At 50.6% G+C, this 20,186-nt stretch overlaps 1 protein-coding gene across 1 annotated transcript; it reads left to right on the top strand.

Annotated features, from left to right (window-relative positions):
- The first annotated feature begins 992 nt into the window (after nucleotides 1–992).
- On the top strand, nucleotides 993–19,603 carry TRIM16 (tripartite motif containing 16). The gene is made up of 6 exons (XM_003587416.5): nucleotides 993–2,247; nucleotides 8,684–8,779; nucleotides 11,485–11,718; nucleotides 12,038–12,203; nucleotides 12,670–12,765; nucleotides 15,850–19,603. Exons 1-6 carry the CDS (start codon nucleotides 1,735–1,737, stop codon nucleotides 16,431–16,433), a joined length of 1,689 nt encoding a protein of 562 aa, XP_003587464.1. The 5' UTR covers nucleotides 993–1,734; the 3' UTR covers nucleotides 16,434–19,603.
- The last annotated feature ends 583 nt before the right edge of the window (nucleotides 19,604–20,186 follow it).

Genomic DNA, 20,186 nt, shown 5'->3' with positions numbered 1-20,186 from the left:
GGGTGCTCCTCATCCAAATCTAACTTCTGTCCTTATAAACGGAGGAGATCTGGACACAGGTATGTACAGAGGAGAGGTCATGTGAGCACACGGGAGAAGACGGCCATCTGCATGCCAAGGAGAGAGCCTCAGGAGAGACTGACCCTGCTCAGACCTTGGTCTTGAACTTCTGGCCTCTCGGATTGGGAGAAGATAAGTTTCTGTTGCTTAAATCAGCCAATCTGTGTAGTTGGAGGAAACCCATCACCGCATTTTATTGTTTAGTCGCTCAGTCCTGTCCAACTCTGTGACCCCATGGACTATAACCCACCAGGCTCCTCTGTCCATGGGATTCTCCAGGCAAGAATACTGAAGTGGGTAGCCATTTCCTTCTCCAGGGGATCTTCCCAAGGATTGAACCCATGTCTCCTGCGTTAGTAGGTAGATTCTTTACCACTTAGATACATGGGAAGCCCTCACCATATCTAGGAAAACGTTAATAAGTGGGTAAAGAACCAGCCATCTCTAGGAGCCTCTGGGAAGGTTGTGCAGCCCGAGAGGGCTGTCTGCTTAGTTTTATGTGGAAAGAGACAAGTTCTTCCTGACCCTCCTGATGACCACTAGAAGACCCTTCTCCTGGAATGGAGAAGGTTATATGCAAAAGGTCAGAGACACAGATCTTGTTCCCAACTGTGTCCCTCCTATTCTAAGAGGTGGGAAGGGATGAAGGGCTGCCCTATTGCTTAAGTCCTTACATTTTGGGTCCCTTTAAAAATTGAAAAGAAGGGACTACCCGGATGGCTTCCCAGGTTGCTCAGATGGTAAAGTGTCTGCCTGCAATGCGGGAGACCCGAGTTCGATCCCTGGGTTGGGAAAATACCCTGGAGAAGGAAATGGCAACCCACTCCAGTATTTTTGCCTGGAAAATTCCATGGATGGAGGAGCATGGTAGGCTCCAGTCCGTGGGGTCACAAAAAATTGGATACAACTGATCGACTTCACTTTCACTTTCACTCTGACAGTCCAGTGCTTCTGCTGAAGGGGGCTTGGGTTTTATACCTGGTCGGGGAATTAAGATCCTGTATGCTATCTGGTGGGCTTCCTAGGTGGTTCTACAGTAAAGAATCTGCCTTCTAATGCTGAAGACAAAGGAGATGTGAGTTCAATCCCTGGGTCAAGAAGATCCTCTGGAGGAGGAAATGGCAATCCACTCCAGTATTCTTGCCTGGGAAATCCCATGGACAGAGGAGCCTGGTGGGATATAGTCCACGGGGTCACAAAGAGTCAGACACAACTTAGCGACTGAACACATGCTATGTGGCGTGGCCCCAGGAAAGAAAAAGTTGAAGACAAAAAAGTCAAACCTGTTAAGTTATATAAAGCAACATTGGCTGTGACTGCAGATCTCAGGAATCTCCGGTCCTTTCCAGACTGACCTGCCTTGGCTGAGGTTATAGGGTGGGGGTGGGGGTACGAATGATTTACAGAAGAATAGCTGTTTCGGTTCTGGGCTGGAGGAGGAGCCGGAGCCTGGGCCATTGGGCCTGAGGACCCGGGCTTCCTGGTGGCCGTCACAGTTGGCCATCCTCCCAGCTTATTGGAGTAATGAGCGACCGAGCTGCCTCTGGGGGAGGAAACAGTTAAAGTCCTGCCGCAGCTGCAGTCCTCTGGGCGTGGTTCTGCTGTCTGACTGGGGCTCCGGATCCTGGGCCCAGAGGCAGAGGAAGCCCAGCTCCGCAGTGGCAGACTGTCTACATGGCTGAATTGGATCTGATGGCTCCAGGCCCGCTGTGCGGGGTCCCTGCTCACCCTCCGGCCGCTCTCAGCCCAGACTCTGGCTCAGCCAGTCCCGCAGAAGAAGAGAACCCAGGCTCCCCGGGGAGCCCTCCAGGGGAAACAGGGGAAACTGGGGGACAGGGCTCTGAGTGGCAGGGAGCTCCCAAGGCAGAGGGCCTGGAGGAGGAGGAGGAGGTCCTGTGTGACTTCTGTCTCGGGGCCAGCAGGGTGAGGGCCGTCAAGTCCTGCCTGACCTGCATGGTGAACTACTGCCCGGAGCACCTGCGGCCGCACCAGGAGAACAGCAGGCTGCACGGCCACCAGCTAACGGAGCCCGCCAGGGACCGGGACCTGCGGGTGTGCCCCGCCCACCGCAGCCCACTGATCGCCTACTGCGACCCCGACGGGCAGTGCATCTGCGAGGAGTGCAGCCAGGCCGAGCACAGGGGCCACGCCTTGGTCTCCCTGGACGCCGCCCGCAGGGCCAAGGAGGTGAGTGCTGGGGTCTGGGGGAGAGGGAGGTGGGGAGGCCACCAGGCCTCCGCCAAGGCTCCTGGGGCTGCATTCTCTCAGCCTTGCTACCTGGCGGTACGCCCAGCCTGAATGTCTCTCGCACTTGGCTTTGGATGCTGTAGTAGCTCACTCTGTCCCCACTGGCCCCACTGGCCCTGAAATGCTCCCTGTCCATCTGTCACTCGTCTTGCTAGTTTCCTGCTGTTTCTCACTCAGCTTTCAGTGCTGATCTGTGTCTGGGGGTGGGGGATACAAGGTGTACGACTGAGGACAGTGGTGTCCCCTCTGGTCATGTCTGAGTAGCAATGAATGAAATGTAAACCTTGGCAGAAATTCTAGAGAAAAGAGCCAGAATTTCCGCCTAATTTCTCTTCTTCCCTTTACCCCAAATGAGATATCGGGAGACGGGGCCCCTCTGGAGGTGCCAGCTATGAAATTCAAGACCTTGAGATGGGCTGAGCTAACATAGAACTGGGAACGTCCCTCCTAGACAATGTCAAGGACCACTTCCCTTAGGGAAAATAAACCTTGTCATCAGATAGAGGCATCGGGAGAGACAGAAACTCTGTGCTCACAGCCTGTAATTTTATTCCCATCAGATAGGGAAACTGTTTCTGGAACAATTGGCTTTTCTCTGCCCTAAAGCTGAGAGCCTAGAGAGTTCTTGGGAATGGACTTAAATGCTTTGTTTCCCTGACTTGTACTTCCTTTGAGCACTTTGGTTCTGGGGGGGTGGGGGTGGGCGTGCAGTTGAACTTTGTCCCACATTTCTTTCTTTGTTTCTTTTTTAAAAAATGTTTATTTATTTAGCTGCGTTGGACCTTTGTTGAAGCATGCCAGCTTAGTTGCATGTAGGATCTTGGTTCCTTGATCAGGGATCGAACCCTTGTCCCCTGTATTGAAAAGTAGATTCTGAACCACTGGACCACCACGGAAGTCCTGTGCCACATTTCTTGTGTTCAGATGCTGAGCAGCTCCCTTGTTGGCGCTTAGTACAGCGCCTTGGCCCAGGGCTCCGAGACAGCTGAGAAGGAGCTTCCTGGGAGGGGCAGGTTCCTAGCAGGGTCCCTCTTCCACGTCCTCCCTTAAGTGTGGATTTTATCTGGTGTTAGTAGGAATAGTTCGGAAAGTTCTGTATCCCAGATGTCAGTGAGTCACCATTTCCAGCTCTAGAATCCACTTGTCGACTGTTCCCAGCATCTCTAGTGCCAGGAAACATCCGGTCAGGGGAGCTGGCCATTTCCACCCACTCTTCATGTTCATAGCCACAAGGAGGCTCTGAATCAACAGACAGCTCAGACAGAGCTCCAGGTAATTGAGAAAACTGGTCTTGGAGCGTTGCCACCTGCAACATGCTTCCCTGGGATTTCCCCATTCGGTCCTAGGATAACTACGAGGCGGTGACTCTTCATTCCCACCACATTTGTCCAAGCTCATACAGATGGCTAAGTCATGGAGTGAGGGATGGGAGCTTCTGGAAGGCCACCCACTGAAGGACATAAGGAAGAACTCCAAGGTCACAATATTATAACCTTATTATTTTTTTTAAATGCACCAAAAACCTGCCATACATGTAGTAAAGAGTTGAAGGCAGAGTGCATTTCCCTTGTTCAGAATATCTGAATTCTGTCTTGTTTAGCTGGAAAAGGAATGCATGTACATACACACAGAGGAACAATCACCAAATACTGCAATAGATTTTACCAGAAAAGGTCTCCCTCCCATCCTGGATCCACCCATCTCCTTCTTCAGAAGTATATATGCTCAGTCACTAAGTCGTGTCCGACTCTTTGCAACCCCACGGACTGTAGCCCTGCCAGGCTTCTCTGTCCATGGGATTTTTTCAGGCAAGAATACTGGAGTGGGTTGCCATTTCCTTCTCCAGGGGAGCTTCCCGACCCAGGGGAATAACTCTACATGGGAATAACATCGATCCCCAGGGATTGAACTTGCATCTTTTGCACTGCAGGCAAATTCTTTACCTTTGGGCCACCTGGAAAGCTCCTCTTCAGAGGTAAACACCATCATATACTCTTCCTTCTTGTTCCTTTCGTTAATTCTGTGCCTGTAGCAACATAGATACAATATGAATTTTAAATGTAGTGTAAGCTGGTATGTTACAGAGACATTGAGTAGTTGTCATTCTGAGCAAGGAGAGTTGTTTAGTGCAGGGATCCCCAACCTCCAGGATCTAACCTGACAATCTGAGGTGGAGCTGATGTAATAATAGAAATAAGTATTAGTCGCTCAGTTGTGTGCACTCTGTGACCCCATGGAATGTAGCCCTCCAGGCTCCTCTGTCCGTGGGATTCTCTAGGCAAGAATACTGCAGTAGGTGGCCATTCCCTTCTCCAGGGGATCTTCCCAACCCAGAGATTGGACCTGGGTCTCCCTCATTGCAGGCAGATTCTTTACCATTAATAGAAATAAAGTACACAATAAATAATAGAAATAAGTAATGTGCTTGAATCATCCAGAAAACCATCCCCCTATCCATGGAGGACTTTTCTTCCACGAAACCAGTTCCTGGTGCTAATAAATTTGGGGACTGCTTATATAGTACATATGCAGAACCCCAAATTCGGACATCCCAGGAGGGAGCTGTGTCAGGTAACTCAAAGACACCCAGGACAGTTTTTGGTGCTGAAAGCAGTGGCGATGATAGGAGCAGTGCGGTAGCCCCGGGCCCCAGATCTAGGCTCTGGCCTGTTCACCGCCTCTGTTTGCGGGTCTGCTTGTCTGAGTTTTCTGCTTTTCTGCCCTGTGTCCTTGCTTTCAATTCAGAGTGAGCGTGCCCAATAAGTGCTCTCTCTCTCAGTGGTCCTCACTGCTCAGGAGCTGAAAGATTTCTTGCCAGGAGACCGGCTCAGAAGACACAGTTCCTTGAGGATGCAACCTCCACCAGGATTATTTGGAAAGCCTTAACAGACCTAAGTAAGGCTCCAGAAGTTCCATCTTTCCTTCAGCCAGCCTGAACTTGCTGGAGCTGCTTGCTGAAGGTCACTTTGGATGGTGTTTAGAGCTGCCTGCTCAGGCAAGCCTATCATGCAGAGGAAACTGAGGGTCAGCCACAGGGACAAAGCGCAGCCAGGACCCTGGTCAGCTACAGGGTCTGCAGAGCAACTGGCTTCTCAGTTCTCCGACTGAGCCTCTTCCGTGGCTCCTATGCTCTCCAGCTATGCCTGTGGGCAAAAACTCTGAATTTGGGAATTCCAGGTGTTCTCTGACTATTTCTTCTGTGCTGCTGGGCTCCTAGGGCCCAGCCTTTTCCTGTGGGGACTCACCTCTTCCCCTTCCTGGGGCCAACTTCCCAGGGCCCCTTAACTTAAAATTTTTTTTTTTTTTTAATTGAAGTATAGCTGATTTACAATGCTGTGCCAATCTCCATTGTGCAGCAATGGAGTGACTCAGTTTTAACACATATATATTATTTTTAAAATATTCTTTTCCATTAGGGTTTGTCTCAGGATATTGAATATGGTTCCCTGTGCTATACAGTAGGATTTTGTTATTTATCCATCCTATATATAATTGACATAAATTCAAGCAAACCCCAGAAGATAGTGAGGGACAGGGAAGCCTGGCGAGCTGCAGTGCATGGGATGGCAAAGACTTGGACACGACTGAGTGACTGAGCTGAACTGAATCCCAAACTCCCAGTCTATCCCTCTCCCTAAGCTTTCAAGAGAAGCTGGTCTTAACTCCTCTTACCTTCTCAGAACTCAGGCTCACTGCCAGGAAGTGAGGTTGCATGCTTGCATGCCTGTGTGCGTGTGTGCATGTTGTGAAGTCTGTACCACTTCTGTGACTGCTTTTCTGTTCTATTCTGTTCCTCGCTGTGTTTATCAAACATTATCGAGAGCTTTTTGTGGGCTCAGTGTGCTGCACCCTCCCAGGGAGTGTGGGCTGTAATCAGGAAGCCAAGGCAGGCCCCTGGCTCCCCGGATGTCCAAGGGCTGGGACAGCACAAAAGCTCAGCCGTGTGTTCTGAGGAGGGAGCCCCTAGCAGGTGAGGGGTGGGGGTCTTGGGAGGGGGGAAGGCCTGGGCTGGACCCCATCTTAGATCTTTAGGTCCATTCGTGGCTGCATCCAACCTCAGCACAGGTTCCAGAAAGCTAAGGACAGGGTAGGGATGTGGACACAGTCTCAAGGTGAAGCAAGAGCCAGGTTCTGAGAGCCACAAGTGTCCCCAGTTCTCAGGGGAGCAGTTAACCAGCATTGTTCATGGCCTTCTGCTGCCAGAAGGTGGATGGCTTGAGGCTGTTCAGAAGAATTTCTTCTAGAACTTCTGAAGAGTGTGTTGGACTCAGTATTATCTAATTTGTTTTTTCTTAAACATTCTACTGCCTTCGAGAGCAGGGAGGCTGCCTTATGTAACTGGACTGACATGTAGTGGGCTCCGACCAGCCTCCCGAGGAGTGAAGTCAGGGCCCAGGCGGGACTCTCGTGTTCCCAGGGGGACACACAGAGGGCCTGACACCATGTAGAACGTCTTTCTTTCTCTCTCCTCACTCCCTCTGCTGTTCCAGTTTGCATCTCTAACCTGATCCTGGCCACCCAGCCAGGTGCCACCTGTGCCCTGGAGGAAGAGGCAAGAAACAGTCTGTTAACATTTTCTTGAGGTGCCAGAGGAGATGCTAGAGGGTCTGACGAGGGCCTTGGAGCGTGCCAGTGGCAGGTGTTGGGTCACAGACACGGTGCCCTTTGCACAGCATCTGTCCTCTCCCTGCCAGGGCAGGCAGGGCTCTCTGTGCCCCTGGATGTGGGGCATTTACACTCACTGGCACCCCTGTTCTGCTTTGGTGCAGAGCCTGCCCTGGCCTGCAATGTGTGTGAGGCTGAAGTCTTGGGAAATCCTGGAGCCGGGGTCTGAGGCACCCCGTCATTTTCTAGGAACAGGAATAACTGGAGGTGCTGGTTGCCCGAGTGGTCCCGCCTGTCATGGGTAAGCGGGAATGCCCGCTGGTGGGGTGACTCAGAGGTCCCCATGAGGCACTTTGGAGTCCTTTTCTCCTTTAATGGCAGTCTGCAGACAGTGGGGAGAAACCCCTCCCTATATACTCTGGGGGTCTCCTGGGTCCCTGGGTCAGCTGGGGCTGACCCCTTTAACATGTTCTCGTGTCTGTGCTGTTGCTAGTGTGTGGTCTGTTGTGTCTCCCACCACCTTTTAAACAAGCATCTCATGTCCTTCCCCCCGCCCAGCCTGGAGCGGGTCACTGGGTAAGCCTTTCTGATAGACCAGGATTCTACAATCTCCCCCAAATAGGCCAGATCCCCTCCTTCTCCCCTGCTTCCCCCACTCCAGGACGTCAGGTTTCAGGTGTGGGAAGTCAGTGGACTCCCATCAGCTCTGAGTCACGACTCTGAAGCCTGATCAGAAGTTCCTGGTTTTTGGCAGAGTGAGGCGGGTCCCCTGCCCGCCTGGGCTTCTGTCCCTGGGGCCTGGGATTACCACAGACTTTTGTGGGAGGAAGGGGAGATGCGTCAGGTGCTCCCCACCAGTCCGAGACCTGTTAGGGCAAGTGACTCAGAACTCAGTGCTGACACACGCGTCTGTGAAAGCAGCGAAAGCCGTCCTTTCTGTTGCCACTGTCTCACACCCTTGTGGAGGCAGAAAGTGACGGGGGCCTTTGAAGTTCACAAAGGCTCTGGTTTCCTGTCTTATCAGGTTCTGGGCAGAGAGTGCTTAGGGAGGTGGAGTGAGGCTGGGCGGGGGGTGGGGGTCAAAGCAGGCAAACCCAGAGTTCTCATGTGGGCACTCACCTCGGTTGGGAGGGGTTGCCCTGCCTGCGTCCAGGAGAGAAGATTCTGTGATGGAAAGCAGCCAAGGAGGCACCAGTAAAATGACCAAGTCAATGACGCCACTGCCACCGATGGAGCACCCGCAAGGTGCCAGCTGCTGTGCAGACTTCCCGCTGCCTCCTGTCCTCACAGGAACCCTGTGAATTGAACACTAGCTCTCCCCACCTCACAGTGAAGAAATGCAGTGTGGAAGCATTAAGTCAACTTTGTCCCAAAGTCTTGGCTGCTAAGTAGAAACCCTGGGGTCCCCTCCACCGCCAGCTCCAAGCCCCTGTGCTCCCTGTCAGCCTGTTCTAGGGCCAGATGGCCCTGTCAATTCCACTGACACCTGCGTGACCCTCGTGGCTCTGTTTTCTCTCCTGTGCTATGGAGACAGTGTGTTTACCTGCTGTGGGCATGGTCTCAATGACAGGAGGAGATTCAGCTGGTAATGCTGGCGCACAGTGGACCGTCTCTGCCTCCACGGAGGGCGCCCAGCCTGCTCCTGAGAGCGGCTTCCAAGGCAAACTTTCCTTTCTGTGGAAGAAGGGCAGGTGGCACCGTTGCTTCTGGGGACCTTCTGGGTGCCCTGGGCACCTTCCTCCCTAATGCTGCTGACCTTTCCTCTTCTTAGGCTGAGCTTCGGAGAACCCAGTTAGACCTGGAGCGGAAACTCAAGTTGAATGAAAATGCCATCTCCAGGCTCCAGGCAAACCATAAATCTGTCCTGGTAAGTCTGGCCAGGGTCACCTGCCGGGCTTTGACACACCTGGCTGGCTGCTGCTGCTGGTTCAGTCAGGCCCACCCGGAACTGTGGGACTCGGCTGCAGGCCCGGCCTCCACGTCCGCAGGCCCGGCCTCCACGTCCGCAGGCCCAGCCTCCATGTCTACAGGCCCCTTATATCTTATCATCTGATGGAAACTGTGGGTACAGATCAGGTTGGCTACACTGTAGGGTGGCGTCACCTTGTTGCTGGGATTTGCCGTGAAATTAGTTCAAGTTTGAAAACTGCCATGTGATTCACTTTTAACAATAGAGAATAGAAACAAACTAGTCCTGTGATATGTGTGCATGCTAAGTCGCTTCAGTTATGTCCGACTTTGCGACCCTATGAACTTTAGCCCACCAGGCTCCTCTGTCCATGGGATTCTCCAGGCAAGAATACGGGAGTGAGTTGCCATGCCCTCCTCCAGTCCTGTGATAGCTCTGGCTTATTTTTATATTTGCATATGCTTTTTTGACCAGGAGCAAATGGTATATGTGGGAATCGAGGAGGGTGGTTAGCTAGAGCTCCAGAAATTATGCATCATCTTGGCTTCTTCCACCATGAGAGGGTGTTCCGCATGCGATTCTCACCTGTTCTAAGTCCTGGCAGACAGAAAAGAGAGGTGAGAGTGGCTGGATTTGTGGATGGTACTTCGGGTTTGAATCCTCGGTCAGGAAGATCCCCTGGAGAAGGAAATGGCAACCCACTCCAGGATTCATGCCTGGGAAATTCCATGGACATAGGAGCCTGGCGTGCCACAGTCCATGGGGTTGCAAAGAGTCGGACATGACTTAGTGACTAAACAGTAACAACAGCAACTTGATAAGGCCAATGGTGTGTGTGTGCTCAGTCTGACTCTTTGTGACCCTGTGGACTTAGCTCACCAGGTTCCTCTGTCCATGGCACTTCCCAGGCAAGAATCCTGGAGTGGCTCTCCATGCCCTCCTTCAGGGGATCTTCTGGACCCAGGGATTGTACTCAAGTCTCTTGCATCTCCTGCATTGGTAGGTGGGTTCTTTACCACTGGGCCATCTGGGAAGTACCATAATGGTATGCCAGGCTACTTAGTTTTGGTCTCTCTGGTTTCTGACCACTTTCCATAATAAACTCTAAGTGGACCCAAACAGTTTCACAAAAGCTTCTCGCTAGTGCCAAGCCAATAACCACAACTCAGAGAAGAATGCAAAACGTGAACACATTGGCAGTTAGGAGCAGCAGCATCTTTGCATATGAAGAATGATTCTACCTCTCCATCCATTCATCTACCCATCCATCCATCCCTCCCTCAACCATCCATCCATCCATCCACCCACTCACCTGTCAGCACCAGTACCTGAGAACTACCAAAGATAAGAGGAAACTGTTGAAAACAACGTGGATTGAAGGTGTAAATATGACCTTGACTAAGGCATTTACAAAAGATATGGAAGGACAGACTCCCACATACACAGGTGCCATCAGGCAAATCCCTACTGTCCATCACGTGGAGTTAGTTGTATATGTTTTTGGCCGTGGCATTCCATTCTGCACAGGTAGGCTTGTCCTGCAATGCTCAGGTGCTGTGGCTGCCTTCACATGCCCTAAACGTTTTGTGCTCGGCTCAGACACCAGAGGATGTGCTTTCAGCTCCAGTGGATCCAGTGGGCAGTTTGTTGTTGTTCAGTCACTAAGTCATGTTCGACTCTATGCAACCCACGGATTGCAGCACACCAGGCTTCCCTGTCCTTCACTATCTCCTGAAGTTTGCTCAAACTCATGTCCATTGAGTCGGTGATGCCATCCAACCATCTTACCCTTTGTTGTCCCCTTCTCCTCCTGCCCTCAATCTTTCCCAGCCTCAGGGTCTTTTCCAATGATTTGGCTCTTCACATCAGGTAGCCAAAGTATTGGAGTTTCAACTTCAATATCAGTCCTTACAATGAATATTCAGGGTTGATTTCCTTTAGGATTGACTGGTTTGATCTCCTTGCTGGACAGTTTAATTTCCTTGGTGGGTAGTTTAGCTGGACGTAATGGAGTGCTGAGAAAGCGAATTCATGCTACTGATTTGTACAAAGAAGCCAAATTATTAATTTACTGCAAGAAATATGACTATCAAGTATGCTGAGTAGGTCCATTGTCCAGGCAGGAAGACTGATGTCACAGACTTGAAGAGGAACCTGACTGTCAGAGCTGGGCTCAGCAGACAGTGCACAGTCTCGTCCAATGGATGAGAGACAAAGTTAATGAAGAGTAAATAAGAACTCAGCCCGGGGGGTCCTTCTTGTTTCATGGAACCCAGGATTCAAATGAGAATAAAGGCTTTCTTTTATAATAGGAAATTGTTCCCTAATTTGAGGGTTTCTTGGGTTTATATTGGGATTCTCAGGTGGCGCTAGTGGTTAAAAATTAACCTGCTAATGCGGGAGACTCAGAAGACGCAAGTTTGATCCCTGGGTGGGGAAGATCCCCTGGAGGAGGAAATGGCAACTCACTCCCGTATTCTTGCCTAGGAAACTCCATGGACAGAGGAGCCTGGCGGACTGCCGTCTGTGGGGTCACAGAGTTGAACATGACTGAGCACGCATGCATGGGTTGACGTTCCTGTGTGTTGAGCTGTGATAGACTGATGCTTCACTAATCATTAATGGGTTTTTCACTGATGCTCCCTCCCCGCTCTCGCCACTAGGTGTCAGTGTCGGAGGTGAAGGCCGGGGTGGAGGAGCAGTTCGGGGAGCTCCGTGCTGCCTTGACGAAGGCCCAGGCCGACGTGATGCTCTTCCTGGAGGAGAAGGAGCAAGCTGCCCTGGGCCAGGCCAATGGCATCAAGACCCACCTGGAGTACAGGAGTGCAGAGATGGAGAAGGCCAGGCAGGAGCTGGACAGGATCGCTGCCATTGGCAGTCCCGTGCTGTTCCTGGAGGTATGGGTCACTGCGACGCTGGAGCCAGAGAGACCCTCACTCTGCTAGGTCCGCAGTGGTTGTGGCAGGGCAACCACCCTGTTGATAAATGAGGCAGAGAGCAGCAGAGAACAGGTGTAGGAGGGAGGGCTGCCCAGAGCGGGAGGCCAGACCAGGTCGTGGAAGATGCCTTCTATGTGGTCAGGCGCTGAGCTGGACCCATTACATTTTGTGAAGTACATGCCCCATCAGCCCGTGTCACAGATGCAGAAGGTGCTGTATTGAGTAGAAAGGAAGCACAGAAGCCAGGGCAAGTTCCGCTGTGTTTCTTTTCCTCCAGGAGTACTGCAAGTTCAAGAACACGGAGGACGGCGCCTTCCCCAGCGTCTACATAGGGCTCAAGGACAAGCTATCAGGCATCCACAAGGTCATCATGGACTCCACTGCCCTCCTGATCCAGCTGCTCCAGAGCTACAAAGAGAAGCTCCAGGAGTTCTCCAAGGACGGTGAGACGCCAGGGCTTGTGACATCTCTGGAGGGGTTGGCAGGGGAGTTGGGAGTCAGGAAGGGAGAACAGAACAGGGGCGGAGAGAATGTCCCATTTTCAGAGCCGTCCTCTGGTTGGACCGTGCGGCTGGTGGACACCTACCTTGATGATGTTAACTTACAATTGATTTCAGAAAACATAGTCTCGGTATGCACTTGGCCTGCATCTCCACTCAAGTGCAGACTAACTTCCGAGGTCACTGATGCCTATGCTTTCAAGTGAAACCCAGGTCAGGCTGGGATCTTTCCTCAGTGGATTTTACTTCGATGTGGTCCATTGAGCAGGATTCTCGGAAGCATGACTGGTGTCTAGTCCCTACTTTCCCCAGGAGGCCCAGGGAAGAGCAACAGAAGTGGGGGGTTCCTGTTCCTTAGATTCCCTTGCCCACCTGGACAGGTGAGCATTTACAACTCTTGATTTTCTAGAGGAGTACGACATCAGAACTCAGGTGTGTGCTGTCATTGAGCACAGACATCGGACCTCAGAACCCGAGCCCTGCAGCAGGCAGCAGCTCCTCCAGTGTAAGTCGTGAGCCGCCCTGCTTTCCCCGGGTGTGGATGTGCATGTGATGCTTCAGAAGCAAGGATACCATCTTTCAGCAGGTTTCAGGTTCTTGCAACTTCAGGTCTATCCCCAAATGGTACATTTAAATTTTAAATAAGTTGAATTTCAAAAAAAATTAGAACTTTTAATTTTGAAACCATTTCAGAGTTAAAAAAAACATTGCACAAAAGAGGACCAAGAATTCTGATACACCTTTCACCTAGCTTTTCCAAATGTGAGCACTTTATATAACTATGGTCCATTGATCCAAATCAGGAAGTGAGTATTGCCGGCTGGAATCTATTCAGATTTCACCAGGGTTGCTCCCGGTGTCCTTTTTCTGGTTGGAAGTCCAGTCCAGAGTCACAAATGTTTTGTGGTCTCCTTAGCTTCCTTCAGTCTGTGTCCAGTCCTTTAGTCCTTCTGTGTCCTTCACAACCTTGGCCCCTTTGAAGATCCTGGCTGATTTCCAGGTGGCTCCCTTTTAAGTCTGACTTGGCTGGAATTACCTAGCCCATTGTCCTGCCCTGACATGGAAGTGTCCTGGTCTGTCGGCATTTTTAGAAACACTTATTTCCAATCAATACTTGCTCATAGTTAACAAGACAGGGAGGTCTCATCTCCCAAGAGAGGAAGGACATGTCTGGGTAATCAAGGCTCATTTTTCTGACTTTAATCTCTTTGGAACTCACTGTTCAACCCCACTTCTGCTTGCTTTCTGGGGGTGAGCTCTGGCTAGCCAACTCCTGAACCCTGTTTGCTCTGGTCTTGATGTGGAGCCTCGAGTTTGATGACACTATTCTTACCACAGCTCCTCGTCTGCCCCAGGACCTCTTGGTTTCCAGTTTCCTTTATTTATCTTTCATGCTTCCTGACAGCAGCATATCTATGTTTTATAAACAGACAATACAGTTAATATAGGGGCTTCCCAGCTGGAGTGATGGAAAATAATCCTCCTGCCAATGCAGGAGACATAAGAGACGCAAATTTGATCCTTGGGTCAGGAAGATCCCCTGGAGAAGGGGATGGCAACCCACTCCAGTATTCTTGCCTGAAAAATGCCATGGACAGAGGAGTCTGGTGGGCTACAGTCCGTGGGGGTTGCAAAGAGTAGGACATGACTGAAGTGACTTAGCATGAGCACACGTAGTTGATACAAGAAGCCAACTGACGTGGAGCTGCTGCACGCATTGGGGGAGATTCAGGGGTGGCTTGGATGGGGGTGAACGGGGTCTCTAGGTGGGACTTGGGGCTTCCAGTGTGAGTTGAGGGGCAAAATGAGGGAGGATGGGGCCAAGAGAAATGTCAAAATAACCTGGAGTGTGACTTGAGCATTTGGATGTGTGGAGGTGTCCTCTGGGGCCAGGAAGAGAATATCTGTGTACATGTGGGGGGACTGCTTGAGACTTCCCTTGCTAAATAGTGATCAAATATTTTAACAAATGAGTGAATCAGATGTGGGTGTATGACCCTTGCCAACGCTGCATAGAAAAGCACCTGAATTTCAGGACGTGTTTGTCAAATGAATGAAAACATGAGCCCATCAGTAAATTTTATTTCTTGATTCAGTTCAACAAATAATACAGTAAATGGCAAGCAGTTTGAGCTTCAATAAGGAAGGAAGGAAGTAGGGGTGACTTGTTAAAAGGTATCTGGGACCACTTACCACGTGTATGGGAGTGAGGCCCCCTCCCCCCACCCCCACCTAGCAATTCCCCCAGACATGGCTGGGCATCCCAGGATTTAACTCTGTCCTGATGCTATCTGCCTGGAGATGGTGTCAGAGCCCACCAGACGGACCCCGCTTCAGATGCCAGTCACAATTATGGGGCCCCCAGAGGATCCACAACTTCTGTCAGACTTGGCTACAATCCGAGGCTCCTAGGACCCTCCTTGGATTTGAGCATTTGCTAGAACAGCTCACAGAATTCAGGGAGACACTTATGTTCTCCAGTTCATCAAAGGATGTGATGAAGGACACAGATGAGCAGCCAGAGGAAGGGAGAGATGCTCAGAACGAGGGCTGGGAGGGTCCCCATGGAGGTGGGATCAATTGCCTGGTATGGATGTTTGTCAGCCTAGAAGTGCTCAGAACCCCATACTACTGGGATTTTATGGGGGCTTTATCCCACAAGCGTGATGAACCACTTCCAGCCCATCTCTCTTCCCAAGAGAAGAGGAATTAGGGCTGCAAGATCCAAGCAGAAGTTGGTCATGACTTGGTCCATCTGGTGACCAGCCAGCTCCACCCCCCCATCTCCACACACAGAGTCACCTTGTTAGAACAGAAGACCCTGGGACTTCCCTGATGATCCAGTGGCTAAGACTCTGAGCTCCAAGGCACTGGGCCCAGGTTTAATCCCTGGTCAGGGAACTAGATCCCACATGCCAAAACTGAGATCTGGTGTAGCCAAATAAATAAACGCAAAACGAAACCCCCCAAACTCTACCTCTTAAGAAAAAAAAAGACATTTGTTTAACCCAGGAAATTACAAGGGTTTCAGGAGCTCTGTGTCAGGAACTGGTCTCAGCATGGGATTTTCCAGGAAAGAATACTGAAGTGGGTTGCCATTTCCTCTTCCAAGGGGATCTTCCTGACCCAGAGATTGAACCTGTGTCTCCTGCATTGGAGGCAGATTCTTTCTAGGCAAGAATGCTGGAGTAGGTTGCCGTTTTCTGCTCCAGGGGATCTTCCTGACCCAGAGATCAAAACTTAGTCTCTTGAATCTCCTGCATTGGCAGGCAGGTTCTTTACCTCTGAACTGCCTGGGAAGCCAGTCAAAGACCAAACATTAGAACAAAAGATGGTGCTAGTGCTGTTACCACTCAGGAAATTACAGGGAACTCTGTGCTGGGAGCCAGGGGCAGAGACCAAGTCTACAATTACTGTAAGTCACAGAGTCCCGCTTGTATTCTGTTTCCTGGTTTTCACCCACCTCTTCTCTGGGAGGGAACGGAACTTGGGTAGAAAGGGAACAGAGGGATGGATGTCTTCTCATCCCTTGGAGGCTGGCTAGGTGTGAGTCAGCTGTCAGCCCCTGATCTTCTGTGTCCCCCTCCAGATGCCTGTGACATTGTCTTCGACCCCGACACGGCACACAGGTACCTCCGGCTGCAGGACGACAACCGCAAGGTCACCAACACGGCGCCCTGGGAGCACCCATACCCCGACCTGCCCAGCAGGTTCTCACACTGGCGGCAGGTGCTGGCCCAGCAGAGCCTGTACCTGCACAGGTACTACTTCGAGGTGGAGCTCTCGGGAGCAGGCGTCTATGTGGGCCTGACGTGCCAGGGCATTGACCGCAAGGGCGAAGAGCGCAACAGCTGTATCTCTGGGAACGACTTCTCCTGGAGCCTCCACTGGGACGGGAAGGGGTTCAGGGCATGGCACAGCGATGCGGAGACCCTGCTCAGCGCCAACGCTTGCCGGAGGCTCGGGGTCTATGTGGACTTCCCCGGTGGGGGCCTCTCCTTCTACGGCGTCGAGCCTGAGACCCTGACGCTGCTGCACAGGTTCCAGTGTAAGTTTTCGGAGCCCGTCTACCCAGCCTTCTGGCTTTCCAAGAAGGACAGTGCCATCCGGATTGCGGATCTGGGAGAGGAACCTGAGAAGCCAGGGCCGGCCCCAGTGGAGGCTGCTGCCTAGACACCAATTCAGGTCTCAGACCTGTGCTGACACACAGACAGGTGGCAGTTTTCATTGGAAGACTGACTGGGGGTCTGTGCCAGCGCCTGCTGGCTTTAGAAATCGTGTGAGGATGAGGCGAAGGGTCTCTGGCTGCTGCCCTGGGCTCCTCACTGTGCTAGTCCCTTTGTTTGCAGTAATCCTCAAACCCTAGGTCCCCCTCACCATATTCTTATGATCCCGCCCTGTCTGCTTGGGTGGACCACATGCTGTGCCCAGAGGTGGTCACCAGGCAACCTCAGAGTGATCAGAAAGACTGCAGAGGAATCAGAACCAATCACTAACCTTGTCTTACTCCTGCATCCTCTGTTCTGAGCACCTCCTGAGCCTCAGCCCTCATGATCCTCTTGGCAGCCCCATGGGGAGGTGCTCAACCACCCCCACTTGGTGGGCGGGCAGGCTGCGGTCCAGGGGGTTAGTGAACTCACTCAGGGTCACTGTGGTCATGTGGCGAGTGAGTGGCCGAGCTGGGATTCAAACCTGACATTGAACTTCTAACCACTACCCCACACTGCCCTCCTCCTTAGATCACGTGTAAGGGAATAAACTACAAGCTGAACTGCATTTGTGAGCAGGGAGAGTCTGACAGCCTCAGTGGCTTTTCGTGCCCACGTCTGATGGGCCTTGCAGCTGTGCTGTGACGGAGAGCTCACTACCTCACAGGCAGCTCTCCTGGCTTGGGCACAGCGAGAACTGCAGGACTGTCTTCGTAGGGTCCACGTCCTAGTCCCTATGACCTCGGCGGATGGCCCTAGCACCTCTCTTCTGGAGCCACCTGGACGGTGGGAACGTGTCTAATTCCTTATCCAAAGGGCAGTTGTCTATACACTTAGGAGTAGCTCTCACGGGTCCCCTGGGAATATGTGTGTTTTCACATCCTGTTTCCCAGTTTCCTTGTGGTTTCCAGATCTTTTACCCCTCTGATCACTTTCTCTTCCTTTCAACAGATTGTTCCCTAAAATTAAAAGTGTCCTTAGTCCTTATTCTTGCTCAATCATGTCTGACTCTGTGACCCTATGGACTGTAGCCTGCCAGGCTCTTCTGTCCATGGGATTTCCCAGGCAATACCAGAGTGGGTTGCCATTTTCTTCTCCAGGGGATCTTCCCGACTTGGGGATCGAATCCGCGTCTCTTGTGTCTCCTGCATTGGCAGACAGTTCTTTACTAACATCAGACCTTTAGGCAAATGACAAATTGTATCTCAGTGGGTTTCTGAGGACATAACCTGAAATCCCTTCTGGGATTCACTGGAAATATAACTTCTGGGTCTTTTCCATGACCTGTGTCAAGGCAAGCCTCTTCCTCTTTGCCTTGTCTGGTGATCCTGTCTCAAGAGCACATTATTTCAGCATCGCTTGACTTGTTTCTGGAGACCCTGTCAGACATTTGAATCATAGGATTTACACAGTGTAGGATTTTAATTTCCAAACTGAATTTTAAATTTTTGAATTTTATTGACTTTTAAAAAATCTGAATTGTAAAACTCATGACATCACTGCTGCTTGTGGAGATAGATTTGTTTCATGATCCTACTAGGTTATAACAGCTCTCCTTCCTATCCTGCAGAAATTGGTGACCTTTTCTTAGATCTTACTCTCACTGATACCTAAATTGGTTAGAGTCTTGCAGTCCTCAGTCAATACCTTTTGGTTTTGGTTATTCAATAAGTCATGCATCCAGGTGGGACTTAGGGCAGTCTAGTGGTTAAGACTTCGCCTTCTAATGCAGCAGGTGCGAGTTCAATCGCTGGTTGGAGAGCTAAGATCCCACATGCCTCGTGGCCAAAAAACCAAGACATTAAACAGAAGCAATATTGTAACATTCAATAAAAACTTAAAAAGTAGTCCACGTCAAAAAAATTTTTTTTAAGTTATGCGTGAGTAGAACTCTTCGATAACGCGGTCCACCTCTGCACCTTTGTGGACTGGACACCATGAAGGACTTTTCAACGGCAAAGGTCAAGGTACACTATGTTTGCACTTCTAACAGTGCTCTGAAAGGAGGAAATGAGATCAGCTTGGCCACCGTGTTTTTTCTCAACCCCCGTAGGTTGTTGATGTTTCTTCTTTAAATGCTCACAAACTATTTGATAAAGCATCTTAGAATTCAGGTACAAATTCACATCTAGTCTGCTGTTTCCAGAATCTACCTTATTTTAATTTAAAAAAATCTAGACGATTTTATCTGTCTCCGTCCTCCAGCATTCTCCCTAGTTTCTCAAAATTTACTGCTTGGATTTCAGTCACATTGGTAAATTGTGTCAGTGTTGTGAGATGTCATTTGTTTAGGCCACACTCAGACTCATAAAAGGAACCCTCTGGGTGTCTCCTCACCTGTCTTCAACACTGGCTTCTCTTTTTGTTCACTTGTTAAGGGCTTCCCTGGTGGTTCAGGGGTGAAGAATCGGCTTGCAATGCAGGAGACACAGGAGACGTAGGTTCAATCCTGGGGTCCTGAAGATCCCCTGGAGGAGGAAATAACTCACTCCAGTATTCTTGCCTGGAAAATCTCATGGACAGAGAAGCCTGGTAGGCTAGAGCCCATGGGGTTGCAAAGAGTCAGACACGACTGAGCAACTATCACTTTCTTTCTTTTGGCTTGAAGACCTTTTTTCTTGATGTAAAAAAGTAGAAGTTGCTCAGTTGTGTGCAATTCTTTGTGATCCCATGGACTGTACAATGGAATTCTCTAGGCCAGAATACTAGAGCAGGTAGCCTTTCCCTTCTTCAGGGGATCTTCCCAACCCAGGGATCAAACCCAGTTCTCCTACATTGCAGATGGATTCTTTACCAGCTGAGCCACAAGGGAATCCCAAGAATATTAGAGTGGGTAGCCTATCCCTTCTCCAGGGGATCTTCCTGACCCAGGAATCGAACCAGGGTCTGGTCTCCTGCATTGCAGGCAGATTCTTTACCAACTGAGCTATCAGGGAAGCCCCTTCTTAAATGTTAGTAACACTCAGTTTTGCTGTGATCAAAATTGATTGATCATCACAGCAAAACTGGGTGTTAGGAACATTTAGTTTCTTTCTATTGTTGCCTAAAGTGACAGTCATATCTTCTTTTCCTTGGTCCAAAACTGAAAATTGCCTAAAACAAACAGATTAAAAAATAAAAAGATAACAAAGGCCAGTGATATGTTCTCTGTCATTTTCTCCAAGCTTTGTATATATATCTCCAAGCTGTATGTCATATAGGAGCCTCCACTCTCTCTGGCAGCTCCTTAAGCACAGACGGAATGTAGGCCTCACACTAGGACACCCCACCAGGCAGTGGTAAGCACGTGTCTTCTATGATGAGAACAGGGCCCAGAGGGGCTGTAGGGCTTGCCCAAGTCCACAGCTCCAGTAAGAAAACAGTGGGGGATTCCAGCCCATCTCTAACTCCCAAGGTTGGGCCCTCAGGCATGAAGTCAAGGCCGAATTGGATTGTAAAACTGCTTCTTTGGTGTATGTCAGCCCCGCAGATTAAAACCCTAATTTATTTAGGCCTTTAGGAACAAGCTACTTCCAGTCTGTAGCATTTCTGGGGGTAACGTGCTCCCTATACAGGTGCTTTGGGCCTCTATGCTCTGTCTGGCCTTCCTGGTGGACCAGAAGCTAATCCACTCTTGCCTCTTCTCCAGGCTTGAGCTGTTAGCACTGATCTCCTGGGCATGATTCCTGTCTTCACCCTAACCTTTTATAAGACCAGTCTGGCAATGACTTCCACTGCC

The sequence above is a fragment of the Bos taurus genome, chromosome 19 (assembly GCF_002263795.3).
Source record: "Bos taurus isolate L1 Dominette 01449 registration number 42190680 breed Hereford chromosome 19, ARS-UCD2.0, whole genome shotgun sequence".
NCBI lineage: Eukaryota > Metazoa > Chordata > Mammalia > Artiodactyla > Bovidae > Bos > Bos taurus.
This window is presented reverse-complemented; position numbering and strand designations above follow the sequence as displayed.

Bases quoted from the DNA above. Each gene is read 5' to 3' on its own strand.
- TRIM16 (XM_003587416.5), top strand. From the start codon at position 1,735: ATGGCTGAATTGGATCTGATGGCTCCAGGCCCGCTGTGCGGGGTCCCT. The intron at 8,780-11,484 runs GTAAGTCTGGCC...TCTCGCCACTAG, and splicing joins CAAACCATAAATCTGTCCTG to GTGTCAGTGTCGGAGGTGAA. The intron at 12,204-12,669 runs GTGAGACGCCAG...TTGATTTTCTAG, and splicing joins CCAGGAGTTCTCCAAGGACG to AGGAGTACGACATCAGAACT.